A 22,231-nucleotide genomic window follows, 5' to 3' on the forward strand; every position below is an offset into this window, starting at 1 on the left:
AATAATAAAGGAACTAATGCTTGGAGTGACAACCCTAAAAATAATACTCCATATCCTCTTTCAGAAAGAATTTATATAACATAATAAATTTATATGTAAATGGAAAAATTAAAATATTCAATATATAACATCATAAGCTTCCATTATAACTGGCACACTGGAGTAACACCTTTTATGATTTAGATTTTCATAGTAAACTGTTTCCATATATATGACTGCACTATTATGATTCCTATTTTAGACATTAGAAAACTTAAATGGATTGCTACATTTCCCATGGCTGCTATATAAATAAGCATGGGTGTCCACTTATTAATATCCGTATGATCAAAAACATTTCACTGATTATAGCAATAATAATGAAACCTTTCTCACAAATAATGCTTTAAGAAACTATCCTTTGAAGGAAGGAGGGTTAGAACTGGGAAGTGTACACAGGGAGCACCAATCATTTCTGTAATGGTTTATTTTTTTTAAAAATTGTGGCAAATTACACCAAAATGTTGAGATTTAACAAGGTAGGTACCTAGGCATTTGTTATATTTTTCACTCTGTAATATGCTAAAAAAAAAAAAACAGTGCATGTTAAAAATAAGTCAAACAAAATCAACTTTCAATCCCTATTCTACCATAAAAAAATTTGAATCTAAGTTAGCTTTGAATACACACTTCTAATGTCTGTTATTCAAGAATAATTAATGCTACAATTAGGATTGTGAATTTTATCCTCTGAAAATGACTTCCCCTTCACCTATTAATTATAGGGAGAAGGCCTCCACAGTGATACTACTTTTACTTAGTTATCACTTAAGGTATAACCTCAACCATGAAAAATATACACAGACTAAAAAGCGAAGTCAAGTGGGCCTTAGGAAGCATCACTATGATGAACAAAGCTAGTGGGGGTGATAGAATTCCAGCTGAGCTATTTCAAATCCTAAAAGATGATGCTGTGAAAGTGCTGCACTCAATATGCCAGCAAATTTGGAAAACTCAACACTGACCAAAGGACTGAAAAAGGTCAGTTTTCATTCTAATCCCAAAGAAAGGCAATGCCAAAGAATGTTCAAAGTACTGCACAATTGCACTCATCTCACACACTAGCAAAGTAATGCTCAAAATTCTCCAAGCTAGGCTTCAACAGTATGTGAACTGAGAACTTCCAGATGTTTAAGCTGGATTTAGAAAAGTCAGAGGAACCAAAGATCAAACTGTCAACATCTGTTGGAGCAACAAAAAAGCAAGAGAATACCAGAAAAACATCTACTTCTGCTTCATTGACTATGCTAAAGCCTTTTACCATGTGGATAACAACTGTGGAAAATTCTTCAAGAGACAGGAATACCGGACCACCTTACCTGCCTCCTGAGAAATCTATTTGCAGGTGAAGAAGGAACAGTTAGAACCAGACATGCAACAATACTGGTTCAAAATTGGGAAAGGAGTATGTCAAGGCTGTATACTGTCACCCTGCTTATTTCACTTATATGCAGAGTATATCATGAGAAATGCCAGGTTGGATGAAGCTGAAGCTGGAATCAAGATTGCTGGGAGAAATATCAATAACCTCAGATATGCTGATGATACCACCCTTATGGCAGAAAGTGAAGAGGAACTAAAAAGCCTCTTAATGAAGTGAAAGAGGAAAGTGAAAAGGCTGGCTTAAAACTCAAAAAACTAAGATCATGGTATCCAGTCCCATCACTTCATGGCAAATAGATGGTGAAACAATGGAAACAGTGAGAGACTTTCTTTTCTTGGGCTTCATTATCACTGTAGATGGTGACTGCAGCCATGAAATTAAAAGACGCTTACTCCATGGAAGAAAAGCTATGACCAGCCTAGACAGCATACTGAAAAGCAAAGACATTACTTTGCCAACAAAGGCCCATATAGTCAAAGCTACGGTTTTTCCAGTAGTCAAGTATGGATGTGAGAGTTGGACCATAACGAAAGCTAAGCGCCAAAGAACTGATGCTTTTGAACTGTGGTGGAGAAGACTTGAGAGTCCCTTGGACTGCAAGGAGATTCAACCAGTCCATCCTAAAGGAAATCAGTCCTGAATATTTATTGGAAGGACTGATGCTGAAGCTGAAGCTCCAATATTTTGGCCACCTGATGCGAAGAACCGACTCTCTAGAAAAGACCCTGATGCTGGGAAAGATTGAAGGCAGGAGGAGAAGGAGATGACAGAGGATGAGATGGTTGGATGGCATCATTGACTCAGTGCACATGAGTCTGAGCAATCTCCGAGAGTTGGTGATGGACAGGGAAGCCTGGCATGCTGTAGTCCATGGGGTCACAGTCAGACATGACTGAGCAACTGAACTGAACTGAAAAAGCAGCCAGGGATATTATTTCATAAAGTTACACAAGTATTACACAACTATTTACTGTACCATTACTCAAATGCATTCATCAAAGATATGAGCTATGAAGGAAGCATATAAATCTGGTTCTCAATAAGCTATTTTAAGCCTATAAGATTTATCTTTGGAATTCAAACATCTCTCAGAGCCATAAATTTTAATATGCTAACATACAGTGATAATTACTCAAATGACGTGTTTTTTAGTTCTATTTCCATTTTCTGGTCATTTTTATTGACTAAGTAAAACTCATTAACAAGCTTCAATTTATGAGATTAGACTGAGCAATGCAGCTAGTTTTCAATTGTTGTTAAGTCACCAAGTCGTGTCCTACTCTTTGGGATCCCATGGACTGCAGCACGCCAGGCTTTCCTGTCCATCTCCTGGAGTTTGCTCAAACTCGTGTCCATTGACTTGGTGATGCCATCCAACCACCTCATCCTCTGTTGCCCCCTTCTCCTCCTGCCTTCAATTATATGGGGGTTGTAATCTACTCAATAATAAAGCATTGCTAACCATATTAACAAAACTAGATATATGTAAATTCTTATTTGCACTGCATTATTAAGTATAATTTCCAAGCAAAAAGAAGGAATTTCTCAGAAATCTGTCAAAATCTTCAGGGAGTTGGAGAGGAGTGTTAAAAAAAAAAAAAAAAAAGCAAGGATAGCATAAGTTTTTCAATTTTAAAATGCTAATTGAAAATGCAGTTTAATTTCCAAACCCAAAGACAGATTTTTCCAACAATGAAACAAGAAAGAAGAAAGAATAGATACTAATGACGAAAGCCAGAAAACACTCAGGCAGGATAAACAAGAATGACATCATTATATTAATTCACATCAAGATATTATAATCAGAACTACACTAACAAAACAGTAAAACATATTTTATGGTAGGCTTCATTTTTTGTCATCTTACACTTCACCAATCTGTTCATCTAATTAAAAACCATCTATAAGAAAAACATTTTTAGGCTTTCAATACTTTGGTTATAATTAAATGTGGCATTTTTCCTATGTAATAACATAGCATTTACATCTTAAACCATATGCTTGCTTAATATAGAAGTTTAAAAAAATTATTCTAAAGCACGTGTTTCTGCATTTCATCATCTGAGATTCTCTCATCCACAGTTTGAGTAGATAACTCTCCTCTGTTCTCTTACCACCATCCAGTGGCAAATACACATAACTACAAGCTAAACTGGGCTCACAACAATCAACCCCTTCTACTTTCTGCCAATATAGCGAAAAGAACAGAGTAGTTATGAGAAGTCCAGCTTACACTCATGCAGGAGAACATAATAAGTTTTTCTTACTTGGCACACACTGTCCGTTTCATTAAGTTTCTGGCAATATCCTCAGAGGGAATGCTAAGAATCCAAAAAGGAGACTGAAAGAAATAATAATATACAACTTACTTCTAAGTGGTTTTATGACCTTATTTAAGAAGTCAGTAAGAAGAAATTCCTATTTGCTACTTTTATGTGACAATATCTAATCTGACACTAACCAAAATAAAAACTGCTCCAATAGTGGAAAAAAAATTAATTAATACATAACCTGTTAGGATAATACAGTACAAAATCAGAATTCTTTTTAAAATGATCATATAAATGAAAACATTTTTTACCGCAAATTTAAGGTTATTTAAACTTAAGGTTAATTTCATGTTTGCTCATATGTAGTATGACCAAGAATTAACGCACATTTTACCCTTAAGTATAATCTCAGAATTTTTTTTATTGTTGCTAATATTTTCTTATAATACAGCTATTTTGTTTTGAATTACTAAGTAATATATGTCTGAATCATCTCTCTTTTTTCTTTTCTAGCTAGCTTTGGCCACCTAAGAGGGTGGGGTCTCTGCAATAACTATGATGAAAAATTATATACAGTATATTATTCAATTATCATTTATTATTTTATCCAAGGAAAAAAGTTCCAAGTGCATCAGGGGGTTTTAATACCCAAGATTATAGGCATCTTTGTGCTCCCCCCAGATAACCACTTGCCAGAATGCAGCAATATGTAGCAGGACCCCAACCTCAGTTCATCCCCCTCACCCTATTATATCCACACGCTCTCTCTTTTCCTCCTCCACCAATAATTGAAGTTCACTTCCCTGGTGGCTCAGACGGTAAAGCGTCTGCCTACAATGTAGGAGACCCGGGTTCGATTCCTGGGTGGGGAAGATCCTCTGGAGAAGGAAATGGCAACCCACTCCAGTACTCTTGCCTGGAAAATCCCATGGGAGGACCCTGGTAGGCTACAGTCCATGGGGTCGCAAAGAGTCGGACACGACTGAGCGACTTCACTTCACTTCAGGTGTAAAAGTCCAACACCAGAGAACTTTCAATTTAAGTTCTCTCACTTTTTATGAGAAGGTCTCCCTGCCAGACCCAGTCTTGATTCCAATTTTTATACTATCCTACAAAAAAATTCAAAATAACCCAAACAGGGAAAAAGACGGTAACCTTAGTATTATTTTTATTAGGAAAAATTTTAAAGCAAGCTGAATTAAGTGAAATCATTAGATAAATTATGGTTGAGTTAACTGATGGAAAAATACACAGTCCTGTTAGTAATGAATGCTAAGCAGAGTGACTATATTATATATGTGATTATATTATGTGTGACTATATTAATGCTATCAAATGAAAAAGAGATACAGAAGTTCACTGCTAGTATTACAACTAACGGGGAAAAACATATATCAAAAGACTAGAAGGCAGTATCGCCAAATTATAAGTCATGTCAAAGAAGAATTGTAAATGATTTTTTTTCTGTTTTTTTAAACTTCCCCAATACACTGATAAACTGTCAAACCCAAATATATGGCTCATAAACTCACAATTTCACACATGCATAATTAATTTAAAATTATAAAATGAGTACCAGAAATAAGTCTGAAAGCAGCTAAATTCTAATTATACCTCATCAACAGAGGACAGACCTCTTTTCAATAAAGGGACAGATAAAAATTATGGTAGACTACCGAAGTAAAATTTAAAAACTAATAAAGTGAAAATTGGAGATAAATCTAACTTTCCAAAACAAAAATTTCCCCAAAATATCCTTTTTATTCAACTGCCCTTAAAAACAGACACAAGTAACTATAAAAATATAAATTTAAGATTTCTAAGGATACTATATATATGTCTAATAAAAAATATAAATTCAACTTACCTTTCCATAAGTTTCCTGACTACTGGTGAACTGACCTCCAAAAAGTGAAAGCAAAGACTTTATCTCCTATATTGAAAATATTAGAGAATACATTTGCACACATGGAACTTAGAAGTATAATAAAACACAGTTATTAACACAATTAAAAAAAAAAAGAGAAGGGGGGGGTTGATTATCTACCTAAAGGGCTAAAATGTCAATACCAGACAAATTATAACTCTGGGTTCTGAAAATATTTTACAGTCACAACCATGGGAAGCAATTTCTGAGAAATTTCAGGAAAAAAAAAAAAAAAGTTGTCAAAAGATTTTGAGAAAATGCCCTGATTTCTGAAAAGGAAAAAGCAGATTGCAAAAAATGGTATCTGACAATGGATCAATAAAAATAAAACCATTAGATGATTTTAGGATGTTAAGAAAGGAAATAACATGTTTGTAATGAGGTTTAGGACTCTTACTTCTTCCCTTTAAATATTAATTTCATAAACATTTTTCTCCTTGGCATTAGGATTACAAATTTTTCAGTAGGAAACAATATACTTTATGTTGAACACTTAGGTGTTTTCAAAATTTTATCAGTTTAAAAGGCTAAATACTCATTTTCGTAAATATCTGGCTTTTTCCAAATTTTAGATTGTTTCTTTAAGATAGAGATGCAATAAACAATGATATTATACCCAGAGATGTGGAAAGTTGTATGGCTTCTTAAAATACATATGGTCAAAATACTTTCTTAAAGAATTGTTCTAAGTTATAAGGTGAGAATATCAATTTGCCGTTTCACTACTGTTCAACTGGATGATGTACTGTTTTTAATTCATTAAATGTATGAAAAATAGCACTTTTGTTTTAATTTTTTGACTACTTGGATAGAAAATTATTTTTAATGTATGTTTACAAGCTGTATTTTGAACCATTCTTTCTCTAGAAAATCAAATCATTAGTTATGTATTATGATTAACGAAGACCAAAACTAGAATTTTACCAAATGTCAGAAGAGAATACTTTACAGACTAAGTTTGCTGTCTTGTCCAGTTAATTAGATGAATAAATATATGTTGAATTAAAAAAAAAGAAAAGTGATAATTAGGGAACATAACTATAGATTAATTGAATAAGTACAAGTTATGGTACTTTTTATCCTTTCCGGATAAAATTACAGAACTAGAAAGAGAATACAACAGCTACTTTAAAAACATCAAGTACCCAAAGTTGAAATCTGTTCAGATAGTTCATATGGCCTATGAAGCAAATACTTTGTATTGGTAAACACAAGATGAGAATACAAACTTTCTAATTCACACTGCTAACAAATTTTACCTTCCTCAAATAACATAAAGCAGGCAGACTCCCTCTCTGCTGGGGAGGTCTTACACAGGATGAAACCCAATGAGAGGGTGCCTACAATCCCCTTTCCTCTCAGGCAGGGGAAGGAAGAATTAACACCCAGCCCACCACGAGCCCTGGTCACCCTGGGAGAAAGTACACCCAGACTGTGAAAGCCCTCCACCTCCAGACCAAGAAGAATGGGAGGTTAGCGCAACTAGCGCCTTATCTGTTTTTCCTTTTGTCTGTGCAACGAATCTTTTTTTTTAATCCCAGGTACTAGAAGGTGCTGCATTCACCTGAATCATATGGACAGACCAAGAACTAGCAAAGACTATCAGGAAATCACTGAAGGTAGTCCAACAGTTATTTTGCAACAGAGGTGACACAAATTTAAACAGAAGGCATCATTCGACCTTGGAGGCAGGCCACAATTTGGTTTCCAGTTCTTCCAAATAGCAGCTATGTGATTTTATACAAGAATCTTAACTCCCTCGACTCCCAGTTCCCTCATCAATGAAACGGGAAATCAGCTACCTCAAAAGGTTAAGGAGATTTGTAATGAAAAGAGCAAAGAACCTAGGCTGTAACTGAATGAATCAAGATAGTGATCACCACAACACTGTCCTTGAAGTTCAGTGGGTCAAGAAAGCAAGCAAGACTGACAATTATACTACTTAAAAGAAAAATGAAGTTATAGATTGTTTCTTGGCAAGAATGATAATTGTTCACTCCTTATTAAAGCATATTATGAATATGAATTCATATATTCATAACATACTTTCAAAACATGAAAGTTTGCTGCTCTTGGAATACAGTTAGAAATGAGCAACAGGTTAAAGCACAAAGGTTCTAAGTATAAAAAAAAAGTGAGGATCATTCAAAATTTTATGGCATAGGATTAGCACCATTACCCAAAATCTAAGAAATGATTTAAAAGTCAGAGTAAACGTGATAATCCATGTTTCGAACTGAAAAGCAAAACACGTATTAAAACTACCACATCAACCTACTTGCAAAAAGCAAAACAAAATTTTTATTCATCACATGGCAAATTTACTTTTCAGTTAATCTTTTTACATCAGGAACAAAGAATTTAGACACTGGATACAAAAATATGGCATGATCTGGGGCATACCTGATGCATTAATTCACACGAGCTTTGCAGTTCTTTTAGCCACTCACTTTTTCATCCATTTAGTTTGTTTCAGAACCAGCAGTAAAATCCAGGTGTCTGAACTTTTAGTACAATAAGGCAGCTGCCAACTAAAACTAGCCCTGATTAACTGCACAGAGGTAAAACCAGAACCATATTTGCACTCTTAATCTTTCACTTTAAATCACATAGGCAGCTACTCATTACAGCTTTCCTGTCTAGCAGTTCTAATAATGTGTGTGTGTGTGCATGCACGCATGCACACTCAGTCAAATCCAACTCTTTGCCACCCCATGGACTGTAGCCCGCCAGGATCCTCTGTCCATAGAATTCTTCAGACAAGAATACTTGAGTGGGTAGCCACTGCCTTCTCCAGGGGATCTTTGCCATCCAGGGATCAAACTCACATCTCTTGTGCCTCCTGCATTGGCAGGCAGGTTCTTTACCACGATGCCATCTGGGAAGCCCTCTAACATAGTAGATGGGTCCAAAAGCGTGCTTGATTGCCTTCCCCAAAGAGATCCTATTTCACTCAATTCAATATTTATTAAATGACTAATATATGCAAGGCATTAAGCTGTGTAAAGATTCATTGAGCTGTGTAAAGACCCTGAGGGAGCTAGGGTCTAGTAGAACTAACATTTAACCTAGTAACTGAAATGTGAGGTGTACAACAGTGAATGCCCTTAAAGAAGCAAAAAAAAAAAAAAAAAAAGACAAACACAATAATAATATACTAGAGTACAAAGGAAGAAAAGATTGCTTCAGTTTTAGAAGAAAACTTTCAATGGAAACTCACTTTAAGCCCTGAAACACAGGGAGAATCTATACAGAAAGAGAACTTTGAGTGATGGCAATTCAATTCAAATCTAATTCAGGTAACTCACATTAAGCCTCCCGTTGAGAAGAATTAAAAAAAAAAAAATGACCTCTACTTGAAGGCATGAGAGATTACAAGAATTACCAAATCAAGATCCAGGACAGGACAGATATCTCAAGGTATAGTCACTCTTTCCCTGGGAAATATATCAAATCCAAGAGTAGCAGTGAAGGTGGACAGCTTAATGGAGCCAGAAGAACAAAAAAGAAAGAGCACAGGACCAACAATGGGAAGGAAAGAAAGTTGGATAAAACCACTCAGTTCAGACTGGAATCCCCCAAACCTATGCATATTATCAAGCGCGTGCAAATCAGAGCAGAGACAGAACTCAAAGCCTGAAAACGAGTTCAAGCGATCCTGGAGTGTTAATGGAGTTTTAATGCTCCTATCTTCAAGAGCATTTGCATCATCCCAGTATTCATTTCTTTTTTTAAATAAATTTTCAAATATATCTGGCATGTATTTTAAAAACACCCAGCACACATATGAAAAAGCAGCAAGAGAAACAATACATGAAAGAAACTGACCCACAGGACCCCTTTTATCAATTACATATTTTAACACAGCAGTGCTTTCTATATTGAAGAAGATAAAAGACAAAATTAAGAATTTGGGCAGAGAATTAAAAAAAAAATGCACATCTGAAAAAGAATCAAGTAAAAAAAAAAATCATGAAATCTAAAATAAACAAGTATGTGGGCAAATCGAAATGAACACTGACTATATAAAATCAATAGACTGAAGAGTGGTACAGGAAAGACCCAAACAAGATGGTGGGAATGTCAGGGAAGGGTATCTGGCTGCGCTGTTGGTGGCAGAGGTCGTGGGAGGGCGCAGAGAAGAAAATCATGCAATGGCAGGCTTTAAACACCAGACTAGAGTTTCAGCCTTAGGACAATGGAGACAGAAAAGAAGATTGAGTTTTGGGGAGATGGAACTGGCACAAAGGAAAGATACCAAGAAGAACTTAAGAAAGAAGAAACAGGTAAAAAATCAGCAACTACTAGGGATGCTGTTTTTTAAGACTGCAGCCTAAGCATGCCATTCTCCCTGCATTACCTGCTACAGGCACTCACCCTCCTTGGCTGCTCTCTAGTTCGACCCTGGTGGATTAGAATCCTAGAGGATTCTAAGTGGTATCCCTTCTCTGGGACTCCAGAGTTACTTTTTAAAACACAAATGACTGCTAGTCACTTAATGATTTAAAAAGGAAAAACGTTTGCTATTTCTTGGCTTAAAAAGGAAATTAAAAAAAAAAAAAAAAAGGCCAGTGGTTCTCCATAATCTAAAATAAAATCCAAATTACTTCCAACAGTTTCAAAACACTTCAGAATCTGGATCCTAGCCACCTCTCTAGCCTCACTGTCCATTACTTCATCCTCCTTCCCCATACAACCCACACCCAAACCACCATAAACAACCACCCCTCTGGGCCTCTACACTTGCTTTCTTTTCTCAGTGAAGTGGGCTCTTGAGTCCTCTTCATCCCCAGAGCATCTTCCTCATCAATTAAGATCTAACTAAAATATTACTTCCTCCATGAGACTCTATGCCCTTGCACCTCATCTCGCCAGTACACCTGCTCAGCCACACATTAGTCCTGAATGAATGCAGCAGTCTTCCTTGGAAACTCGTAAGGCCAGTGGACTGAACACAACTGAAGAGAATCACAGAATCCTGGCACAATTACAAACATGTGCTCTTCACCCCAGCTAAGTTTTCCGCATCACTCTAACACCCGACTTCCTCTCTACCTAATTGTTTAGCTCATCAGCTCCCTTTTTGCTCTCAAGATTATTTCAGTTTTCTCAATTTCTCCATTCAACTGCTTGGTCCTCTATCTTTCAAGAAAGTACCTTGACTCATTCATTACCTAGAAAATAGCCCTTCTGGCAACTACCCACACCTGCCCTAAGTCTCCTCTGCCCAAGCTCCCTCCTATGGAAAGGCCAACACCTCCAGCTGTGTCCTTATAGCCACTTTCCCCTTCCCTCCAGCCTTCAAACACACCAATTTCTCCAACAGGGAAAGGGATTCTCCCTCAACTCTAGGTCTCCTCAAACTGTTAACCAATCTCTTACTTTACATTCTTGTGTTAAGAGCAGTCTATCTCTGCTTTCTCATTTTCTAGTGATCACTAAACCAAGTAATCTATTTCTTCCTAAAACTACACAACCACTCTAGAAAAACCCTAAAGCTTTATCTTCTTGATTTCTTTGGTCTCACATTTAAAAACAGAGACATCAATTTGCCGACAAATGTCCATACAGTCAAAGCTATGGTTTTCCCAGTAGTCATTTATGGATGTACGAGTTGGACCACAAAGGCTAAGTGCTGAAGAATTGATGCTTTTGAACTGTGGTGCTGGAGAAGACTCTTGAGAGTCCCCTGGACCGCAAGAAGAGCAAACCAGTCAATCCTAAAGGAAATCAACCCTAAATATTCACTGGAAGGACTGATGCTGAAGCTCCAATACTTTGGCCACCTGATATGAAGAGTCGACTCACTGGAAAAGACCCTGATGCTGCAAAAGTTGAAGGCAAGAAGAGAAGGAGGTGACAGAGGATGAGATGGTTGGAGGGCATCACTGGCTTAATGGATATGAGTCTGAGCAAATTCCAGGAAAGAGTGAAGGACAGAGAAGCCTAGCGTGCTGCAGTTAATGGGGTCGCCAAGAGTCGGACACAACTTGAACAACAACTCTCTTCCTATTCTGACGCTTGCCTATCTTCCTCATGACCTTTTTTCCCACTTCCCCTTAATATCAATGCTTCCAATGCTGTATTTGGCCTACTGCTCTTTTTGATGCTATGCTTTCTCTGAATAATTTCATTCTCTCTCCTAGGGTTCATATGCAAAAGACTTCTAAATGTTAGTTACCAGCCCATGCAGCTCTATTAAGAGCCATGCATACTCATATTCACTGCCTCGTCATGTCTGTCTGGTGTTACACAAGCATATCAAATTCAGCATAACCAAAATTTAAATCTTACTTCTGCCCGTGCTATTTTAAACAGAAACACCTTGATATCGATCCCAGGACTCATCCTTGATTGATCCCTCTTCCCCCCACCTTCAACCAATCATCTAACCGTCAACCCTCATCATCAAGCCCTGATGATTTTATCACCTAAATGTTGTCCCAATGTATACAGTCATCTTATTCCTTGCCCTAATTCAGGCTTTCTTAATTTATTAACAAGACTATTCCAACAGACTCAACTCCTAGCTCCTGATTACCCTCAAATCCATCCTCCGTACTGCTTCCAAAGTGATTTTTTAAAAAATCTAATTTTGTCACTTCCTTACTTAAAATTCTTCAATAAAATCTCCTTCTAAGTTCCAGAATATTTAAGACTTTACATTTTACAAACCCTACCCTTCTTTCCAATATTTTGGCCACCTGATGTGAAGAACTGACTCATTGGAAAAGACCCTGATGCTGGTAAAGACTGAAGGCAGGAGAAGGGGATGACAGAGGATGAGATGGCTGGATGGCATCACTGATGCGATGAACATGAGTTTGAGCAAGCTCCAGGAGTTTGTGATGGAGAGGGAAGCCTGGTATGCTGTAATCCATGGGATCGCAAAGAGTTGGGACACTACTGAGTGACTGAACTGAACTGACCCTTCTCTCCCAGGCAGTGGTAAAGAATTCGCCTGCCAATGCAGGAGACACGGGTTCAATTCCTGGGTTGGGAAGATCCCATGGAGAAGGAAACGGCTACACACTCCAGTATTCTAGCCTGGGAAATCCCAGGACAGAGGAGCCTGGTGGGCTAGAGTCCATGGGGTCGCTAAAGAGCTGGACACAACTTAAGACACTACAACAACAATCCTTCTCTCCCACTCTCTTATCATTCTTTGCTACATATTTGGTAACTCAGTAATAATGAATAGCTTGTAATTCTAATTTACTTGTGTCTCTCCCTGGCCTGGCTAACTTCTCATCTTTTAAGTTACAGCTCAAGTGTTATACCCTCCTGAAAGCCATCTCAATGGCCAACATCCCCCACCCCTCAGATTTCCCTTCCATATGCTGGTATTTCACTGCGTGTCTATCACTGCACTTACCAAAGTTATTTCATAACGCTCTGTTTACGCATCTGGTCACCCTTTATCCTAAACGGTAAACTCCGTGAAGACAGAAACTCTGTCGTCATTATATCCCCAGCGTCCAGCACATTCTATTACATGTATTCTGAAAATCTTTCTTGAATGAATAAAAAATTTCCCCACCTTTTCACCATTCAACCCTAGCACGCAAATTCACCACCACTACTCCAACCCCCATGAAATTTGAGCCGCATATTCGATACTTAAAATACTACCCTAAGCATTTCTGTCCGCTGTCTCTATTTTCCCATAGACGAAGAGCTCCGGCAGGAAGAGGACCGGTCGTATTCACCTACCTGCTGCTGCTGCTGCTAAGTCGCTTCAGTCGTGTCCGACTCTGAGCGACCCCATGGACGGCAGCCCACCAGGCTCCCCCGTCCCTGGGATTCTCCAGGCAAGAACACTGGAGTGGGTTGCCAGTTCCTTCTCCAATGCATGCATGCATGCTAAGTCGCTTCAGTCGTGTCCGACTCTGTGCGACCCTATGGACAGCAGCCCACCAGGCTCCTCTGGCCACCGGATTCTCTAGGCAAGAATACTGAGGTAGGTTGCCATTTCACCTACCTAACTCCGGTTAACTGGCACAAGGACAGAAGAATGAATAAATATGCTTAGCGAGGATGAGAAGCTGTTTCGGACTTCTCTCTCACATCCTCCGCGGAGCTCAGACCTGTCCCAGGGGACGAGTCGTCTCCCCGACAAGCACAGACCCCCAATCCCCGCGGGCTCAGACTGCGCGGGTCGCCTCCACCCGCACATCAATCCCCACCGCGCCGTCGTCTCCCGCCAGAAGCAGTGAACGGCACTGCGGGCTCACCGGAAGGCGGAACTCCAGGTGCTCCTGTGCCATGAGCAGAAGATACCTGTTCATGATACCCGGCGGCGCCATCGCAGCAACCCACAACACGCCTGCGCGGTCCAGAGTGTCTCACCGCTTTCTTCCCACACACACCACTTCCGCTGGGGGCGGAGTCTGAGCCGGAAGCGGAAGTAAGGCGAGCCGGGCACTGTCCGGTGTTTCCCAGCCGTTGGAATTTGAACTCTCCGGCTCCAGGCGAGGCTTCCTCCGGTACTAGGTGCGCGCTAGTTGAGGCCACCTTGTACTAGGCGCTTGTGTGGGATGCCGCGTTGTGTTCCAGAGTAGGTTGCGATGAGACAGTGTAGTTCCCAGTGATCCTCCACCTGAAATGTACTTTTAACTTTCCCTGCTGCTACTAAGTCACTTCAGTCGTGTCCGACTCTGTGTGACCCCATAGACGGCAGCCCACCAGGCTCCCCCGTCCCTGGGATTCTCCAGGCAAGAACACTGGAGTGGGCTGCCATTTCCTTCTCCAATGCATGAATGTGAAAAGTGAAAGTGAAGTCGCTCAGTCCTGTCCGACTCTTAGCGACCCCATGGACTGCAGCCTACCAGGCTCCTCCATCCATGGGATTTTCCAGGCAAGAGTACTGGAGTGGGGTGCCATTGCCTTCTCCTGCTGCTGCTGCTGCTAAGTCGCTTTAGTCGTGTCCAACTCTGTGCGACCCCATGGACTGCAGCCTACCAGGCTTCTCCGTCCATGGGATTGTCCAGGCAAGAACACTGGAGTGGGTTGCCATTTCCTTCTCCAATGCATGAAAGTGGAAAGTGAAAGTGAAGTTGCTCAGTCATGTCCGACTCTTAGCAACCCCATGGACTGCAGCCCACCAGGCTCCTCCATCCATGGGATTTTCCAGGCAACAGTACTGGAGTGGGGTGCCATTGCCTTCTCCTACAACTCTTCAAATTCGAGTTACTCTAACTGAACTGAAATTTCACTTACTTCAGTGCAGACTTCTCCAACCACTTTAGGCTTGGGGACTGACTTAGCTGGCCCACTCACTCAAGATTTAGTATGCTTTTTATATTTTCGGTAACTTTCAAAGATACTTGCCTTGTAAGCCAATTAGAGTCAGCTCTTGAGGACGGAGGTCGTCTCAACAATCCATTCTGTACCTCACAGAAAACAAAGTGAAAGTGAAGTAGCTCACTCCTGTCTGAGTCTTTGGGACCCCCATGGACTATAGCCTACGAGGCTTCTCCGTCCATGGGATTTTCCAGGTAAGAATACTGGAGTAGGTTGCCATTTCCTTCTCCAGGAGATCTTCCCGACCCAGGGATTGAAACCGGGTCTCCCGCATTGTAGGCAGACACTTTACTGTCTGAGCCACCAGGGAAGCCCTCCTCAAAGTAAGTACAGCTGATCCTTGAACAAGATGGATTTGTACTGCTTGGAGTCCAGTTATATGTGGTGGTTGTTGTTTTTCCACTGAGTACTAAAGTACTACAAGATTAGAGGTTGAAGGGCCAACTATAAATTTTACACAGATTTTCAATTTTGCAGGGGCTGAATACCCCAATCCTTCCCCAAGACCCCACCCACACGGTCTTGTTCAAGGATCAGCTGTACCTGAGTTGTGGTGTTAGGCTCAGGTGACAAGTCCACAGCCAATTGTATATTAAAACAATGATGTAAGTTGCTTCTAACTATTCACACTGGCACAGATTTGATAGCAGATAGTTCATAAGTTCTAATAATTTACATATTCTATGTATATGTTGTTGCTTTTGAGGATACTGAGTCTTCTGTGCTTTTGAGACCTGTTTTACATTCTACATAATATTGTGCAAAGTACAGAAGGGTTGGTATTCTCCATATCCCCACCATCAAGTGCCAAGATCATAGCTGATGCTTAGTGGACGTGATTAAGAGCATAGGCTGTTGTCAGTCTTAGGTTCAAACTTCAGTTCCACTGTTTACCATCTATATGCTCTTAAGCAAATTTCTTTGCCTCTTTTACGCTCAGTTTTATCAGAAATGGAATAATACTGCCTCGCTTAAGGGATTGTTCTGATTGAGATAATTTACATAAAGAGTTTAATAAATTGTATGGGGCAAAGGGGCTTCCCAGGTGGTGCTAGTGGTAAAGAACCCACCTGCCAATACAGGAGATGTAAGAGAAGTGGATTCGATCTCTGGGTTGGGGAGAAGGCATAGCAACCCACTCCAGTATTCTTGCCTGAAGAATCCCATGGACAGAGAAGCCTGACGGGCTACTGTCCATAGGGTTGCAAAGAGTTGGACATGACTGAAGTGAGTTAGTACATGTAGGGCAAAAAAAAAAAAAAAAAAGGATATTTTTCTTCTCGTAAAAAAAAAAACTGTATGAGAATTCCTCTTAATAAGCCATCTACTTTTTTTTTAGGTAAAATGTCTTGATAAGCCCACTTGAAGTAAGTGAGCCTCTGAACGTCTCTTGGCCAAGGCTTCAGAGAGGAATAAAACTACTAGATGTGAAAAAGGAGTTGTTGACTCCTTTAAGAAAAGAGGCCAAGGTAGGCACAGAACTGATGAAATGTTAGGGCAAGGATGTGCAGTGCTTGATAAACCCCTATCCCCCGAGTTTCTCAGAATGATTAAATACTATACATGAGATTTTGATGGAACAGCTTTTTAAGTTTTAAAGAAATGTTGATTTTCATGGCTGGGTTGATTTGGTGCTGTGCAGAAATACCAAGTGAGAATACTGGCCCTAGGAGAACCCAGATGAATTCAAGTTTCACAGATTGTTCACGTTGAGATCCTTTAAGCTAAGGTTCATAACTAAATCGCTACTAATTCTTCACTCCAGAAATGAGCAGGAGAGCATCTGCATCATGAATCTCAAAGCATTGGCTACATGGTCCGGGGAGATAGAAATTAACCCTGCATAGGCCATTAGGGTTAGTGTGAAACTACTCTGAGATCAATTAAACTGCCTTTGGAGGAATCGCAGCTAGAACTGTTCAACATTTTGGGGCTTTCTAGAGTAGTTAAGGAGCAGCAGGAAGGTATGGATTTGGGAATTTGGTGTTCAAATTAGCATCTAGAGACTTGCAATTTAAAAAAAAAATCATTTTGTTGAAGTATAGTTCATTTACAGTATTGTTAGTTTCTTGTGTACAGCAAAGTGATTCAGTTATACATATATATATCCTTTTTCATATCCTTTTCCATGGTTTATTATCAAATATTGAATATAGTTCCCTGTGCTATTCAGTAGGACCTTGCTGTTTATCCATTCTATATATCATAGTTTGCATCTCCAACTAAAAAAAAAAAAAAAGTACTGGAAGGAGTTAAGAGGTTCAAATTCTGTCTTCTGGGAGCTGATCCAAAGCTCCATTTTTGTTTCATCTATCCAGACAGATCTCTTAGAGCCCCGGCTCCTCTTGTGAGATTGGAGCTTCTGGGATAGGCTGCTCATATTAAAAACCCAGAGGAATTCCTGGGAAGTCAGAGAGGAGAATTTTGAGTTCAGGTTATAATAGGTCACTACAGTGTTGAGACAAGTAGGACATAGTGAAGCTAGGAAATGAGAGTTAACAGGCCCAGCAGCAGAAGTGGGACCATACATCTAACTGAACATCTAACACTTGAAAAGTGTTTGGGTGTCGCAAAGAACCACAGGGATTGTGAATCAATGAGAGGGAGAAAAGTATGTATTAAGGCTAGATTTTTGCAACAAATTAAAAGCAAGGGGATTCTGAGCAGTTCAAAAAGTACATATTTGTTGTAACAAGTCATATAAGAAGTGAAAACTTCACTATAGTGAAGCATTCCTGAGGGAGTTCTGTTTCACAGGATTTCAAAAGAATACTCATCATCAGTCTTAATGAAGATAATTCAGGAAGAAAAGAGAGGGAAAAAAAAAAAAAACTGGCTGCTTTCAGGAAACAAAACTGAACAAAGTGGGACTCTGAGTTCAAACTCAGCTCCTGGAGGCTAAATTTCCAACAAGCAAAATCTCTAGATGAGGATAAAAGTAGATTCCATCTTCTGGTCAAAAGACTCCCTAGAACAAACCTGAAGTCCCAGTTGCAAACTAGACCAACTAATTTGCTTCCTGTGAAGCACAATCTGTGCATAGAAAAAAGTGTGAAGGGAAACAGGCTGGAGATTCAGCCTTCTCTCTTGGTCAGCCTGCCACTTTCAAATAATCAAGGGCCATATACTTCCGGGCAGATGTAAGATGGCAGCATGATTGGGTTAGGCTGGAAGCCAACTCTCCCCAGCTGAGCAACTGCATGAAATCGAAACAATTTTTCCAAAAGGAGCCTAACCTAGCGGCTGCTGCCAAAGTTAGGGATGCCTTTCCTCTTAGGGCCTGTCCTTAATTTCTTTTGTTTGCAATGAGATCGATTGCAAGATATGAAAAAATGGTTTCAGTCTTTTACTCCACTTCAAATACAAGGCCATGCAAGACCTGGATATCATCTGCACTGCTCCAGGCTTCAGCTTTGTAGCTTAGGTGACTCTGCACATCTTTGTACAAATGCCATTTATTACTTCTCTTGGGCAGAACTTGTGTACTAGGCATAAGTTCACAGCGCATGTGCTTTATCTGAGCCAGATCTTTCGTCTTTCTTTTTTTTCCTCCTCATTTTCCTTCTCTTGCTTCCTTCTTTCCTTCCTAAAATATAAGAAGCAAAATATGATATCTAAATAAAGGCTTTTGACAAGTGTACATGCTAAATTGCTTCAGTTGTGTCTGACTCTTTGCAACCCTGTGGACTGTAGCCCACCAGGCTCCTTTGTCCGTGGGATTCTCCAGGCAAGAATACTGGAGTGGGTTGCCATGCCCTGCTCCAGAGGATCTTCCCAACTCAGGGATCAAACTCTTGTCTCTTACATATCCTGCATTGGAAGGCAAGTTCTTTACCACTAGGGCCACCATTTGTTTGCAGATATTAAGTAGGTGTGCAGATTTCCTAGGGAAAAAAAACACACACAGATTCTTATTTAGGCACAATTCCCAATAATCACCATCTCTTGATCCTAGCTGCTTCCCACAAGTAGGAAAATAATCATATATAGTTAGCTTCAGGTCCCATAGAAAGATTTTCTTGAACATCTACTGTAACAGGGCCCAGAGAAGTTTTATTCAATCCCATAGGACACAGGTTCTCCAATTTAACTGCACACTGGAATTACCTGAAGACTTTTTAAAACTACAAAGCCTGGAATCTATCTCCAGAGACTCTATAATTTGTCTGGTATGTGGCCTGAACACAGTTATTTTTTAAAAACTCCTTAGTTTTTATTTACTGTGCAGCCACCAGCATATCACCTGGGAACCATTCAGAAATGCAAAATCCTGTCCCACCCTACATTAGACACTCCAGTGTAGGGCCCAGTAGTCTGTTTTCAGTGAGCCCACGAGGTGATTCGAATGCACAATGAGGTTTGAGAATCACTGCCGAGGAGACAGGGGCACGGATGATGGATGGGCTTTGAGTCCCAGGTACCACAGATAATAGCATGTTTTGCCTTCTTCGCACCCACCTTTGGGAAGAGAATTTATGTGATAAATTTGCAAAACACTGCAAATATTTTCTCAGAAAATATAACAAGAAAATATTCCTCTCTTACTAGCCAGAATGAGAATCAAAGATAAATCTCCTTAGCTGAGAAAGTACCTAATATAGCCTCCTGTGCTAGGTCACTTCAGTTGTGTCCAGCTCTTTGTGACCCTACAGACTGTAGCCCGCCAGGCTACCCCGTCCATGGTGATTTTCCAGTATAACCTCCTAAGGTAGGTGAGTTCTTGTGGCCCAGGCATGGTGATTAGAACTGAGGCTTCAGAGCAAGTTTTTAAATTCCAGAGTGAAAGTAAGATAAATGTGTCCCCAAAGGCAAGGAGAGAAGAAGTAGAGGAAAAGTGAGTCAACAAGATGGCAGGAGCTAGATAACACTTTCCCCTTGCCCTGCAAAGGTGTGGTTGTTAGCTGCAGGAAATGCTTGGTGTGGGTGGATTCTTTGGAATCTCCGAGGTTTCAAACCTGAGTTATCTTGGTCATGGACACTGCTGTAACGCCAGGAAGGTCCTGACATCTAGGTTGTACTCTTGATTTTTGGATTGAAAGCTGCCTGAAATCATTAAATCATGGTGCTTGACCAGATTTTGGTTTGTTATGGTAACGTTTTAAGAGACGCAGAAATTAAAATACAATATTTCCTGAGTGGTATTATGCATCAGTCACCGGGTTAAGGCAGTGGGAATACAAGGATAAAAAAATCATCCAACTAAGAGTTTTAAATCCAATGGCAAGAAATACACCATATTTCCTGGCTAGACTGTGTAAGGTCTATGCTAGGAAAATAAAATGTCATGGACCACAGCTGATGGTACATTTAATAATGCTGTGGTTGGGGATGGGAAGTATCAGACATGACTTCCCTAAGGAGGCAATGTTTTAACCTGGCCTTTAAAAGTGAACAGATTTTCAGAGGTGTGCTCAGTTTAGTTGAAATAGTAAAAAACATCTGGCATGTGGACTATGAGAACAGGAGATAAAGCTGAAAAGGTTGCTGAATAATCTTGATGGTAAATGGATGTTTTCATAATAAATAAAATTGCATAATCAGGTCAGTAATTTAGAATGGATTCTGATGGAGGCTGTGTTAGAACGGAACCAATAATGGAAACAGAAAGCCCAGTCAACAGAGTCTAGTAACATTCAAGGCAAGAGAGGATGAGTGTCTGGAAAGGCAGAGACTTTGGGCACTTACAGGAATGAACTGATTTTTGTTTTAGCTTCCTTCAATACACAGTCTTATGATACGATAATGATACACGTCATTAGGGAGCGTCCGCGTGTGCTCGGTCATGTCAGTTGTGTCTGAGTCTGCAACCCTAATGGACTGTAGCCCACCACCATGAGATTCTCCAGGCGAGAATACTGGTCTGGGTCGCTGTGCCCTCCAGGGGATCTTCCTGACCCAGGGATTAAATGGATCTCTTGTAATGCAGGTGGATTCTTTACCCACTGAGCACCTGGGAAGCCCCTACATGTCATTCATTATATATTTGTCCAAACCCACAGAATGTACCACACCAAGGGTAAACTTGAAGATAAACTATGAACTCTGGGGTGATTTTGATATGTCAATGTAAGTTAATCAGTTGTATTAATAACAAATGCACCACTCTGGTGGGGAACCTTGATAATGGGAGAGGCCTTGCATGTGTGGGGACAGGAAGTATAAGAAATCTACGTACCTTTCTCCTAATTCCGCCATGAACCTAAAACTACTCTAAAAAAGCAAAATCTTTTAAAAACAAAAAAAATTTTTTAAAGTCCAGAGAGACAAAATTTCACACAATATTTTTCCATATTTATTTAGCAGAAATTTAGCTAAGTAAACAATTTGAAACAGTTCATTATTAATGATTTTAAAATTCTGCAGTTACCAAAAACAGTATCACAACATGCATTAATAACACTCTTGATATTACTTTAAACATTTTTAAGACAGGTTATGAATTAGCATTTTTACTGAGCTAATGTTATAACTGTAGCAGCTAGAGTTACCAAATATTAATAATTAAATAAATAAACTAATAATTAAACTATATACTTAAATAAACCTAATAATTAAACTACTGCAAAAGCTGAGTGAATTTCAGTTGTCATAATTCGATTATTAACCTTGACAGGAGAAGTGCCACTAAAAATTTAAGGCTCCAAGGGTTTTCCAGCAAAGGAAAAAAGCTTACTATGAGAGGGTATAACCCCATATAAATTAAATCAAATGGCTAATCAACATTTTTTGTGAAGCCCATAGGGCATCTGAGAATTCTGAGAATTCCTTAAAAAGCTTACATGTTACTATCATAATACTGTCCATTATGTCACTACAAGGTCACAAACCACATCACGTTGCACATGTTGAAAACTCCTTTCCTGAAGAAGCTGGTCACGGCTGAACTGATTTACAGGAACATGTAACTGTGAATCTGCGTAGGTGCTCAACAAGCTACTTAATACAGGAGTGCTGACAAACTCCTAAATATGATTTTGAGAGCCCATAACCCCTCTCTCCAGAGAAGGCAATGGCACCTCACTCCAGTACTCTTGCCTGGAAAATCCCATGGACAGAGGAGCCTGGTAGGCTGCAGTCCATGGGGTCGCTAAGAGTCGGACACGACTGAGTGACTTCACTTTCACTTTTCACTTTCCTGCATTGGAGAAGGAAATGGCAACCCACTCCAGTGTTCTTGCCTGGAGAATCCCAGGGACGGGGGAGCCTGGTGGGCTGCCGTCTATGGGGTCGCACAGAGTCGGACACGACTGAAGCGACTTAGCAGCAGCAATAGCAACCCCTCTCTCCACCTCCAGTGAATACAATGGA

General features: G+C 39.8%; 1 protein-coding gene and 1 non-coding gene across 14 annotated transcripts in view; one reads left to right on the forward strand and one right to left on the reverse strand.

Annotated features, from left to right (window-relative positions):
* Positions 1-14,448, reverse strand: part of TRMT11 (tRNA methyltransferase 11 homolog) — a 267,208-nt gene extending 252,760 nt beyond the window's left edge. For 4 of the 13 annotated variants that reach the window (XR_008698037.1, XR_008698038.1, XR_008698040.1 and 1 more), the window contains exons 1-3: positions 13,855-14,446; positions 5,561-5,626; positions 3,691-3,764 (exon numbers count right to left, since the gene is read on the reverse strand). Coding sequence is in view for 9 of the 13 variants with exons in the window: in XM_055534955.1 (XP_055390930.1) it covers positions 3,691-3,764; positions 5,561-5,626; positions 13,855-13,926 (212 nt within the window). In the remaining 4 variants the exon portion in view is untranslated. Of the gene's footprint in view, positions 1-3,690; positions 3,765-5,560; positions 5,627-8,023; positions 10,840-13,601; positions 13,746-13,854 lie in introns of those variants that run through there. The other 9 variants (XM_055534955.1, XM_055534949.1, XM_055534954.1 and 6 more) reach the window with 9 other exon arrangements.
* On the forward strand, positions 4,494-4,565 carry TRNAC-ACA (transfer RNA cysteine (anticodon ACA)). Its single transcript has one exon. It is a non-coding gene; the product is annotated as a tRNA-Cys (tRNA).
* Positions 14,449-22,231: the final 7,783 nt, after the last annotated feature.

Source organism: Bubalus kerabau, chromosome 9 (assembly GCF_029407905.1).
Source record: "Bubalus kerabau isolate K-KA32 ecotype Philippines breed swamp buffalo chromosome 9, PCC_UOA_SB_1v2, whole genome shotgun sequence".
NCBI classification, from domain to species: Eukaryota; Metazoa; Chordata; class Mammalia; order Artiodactyla; family Bovidae; genus Bubalus; species Bubalus kerabau.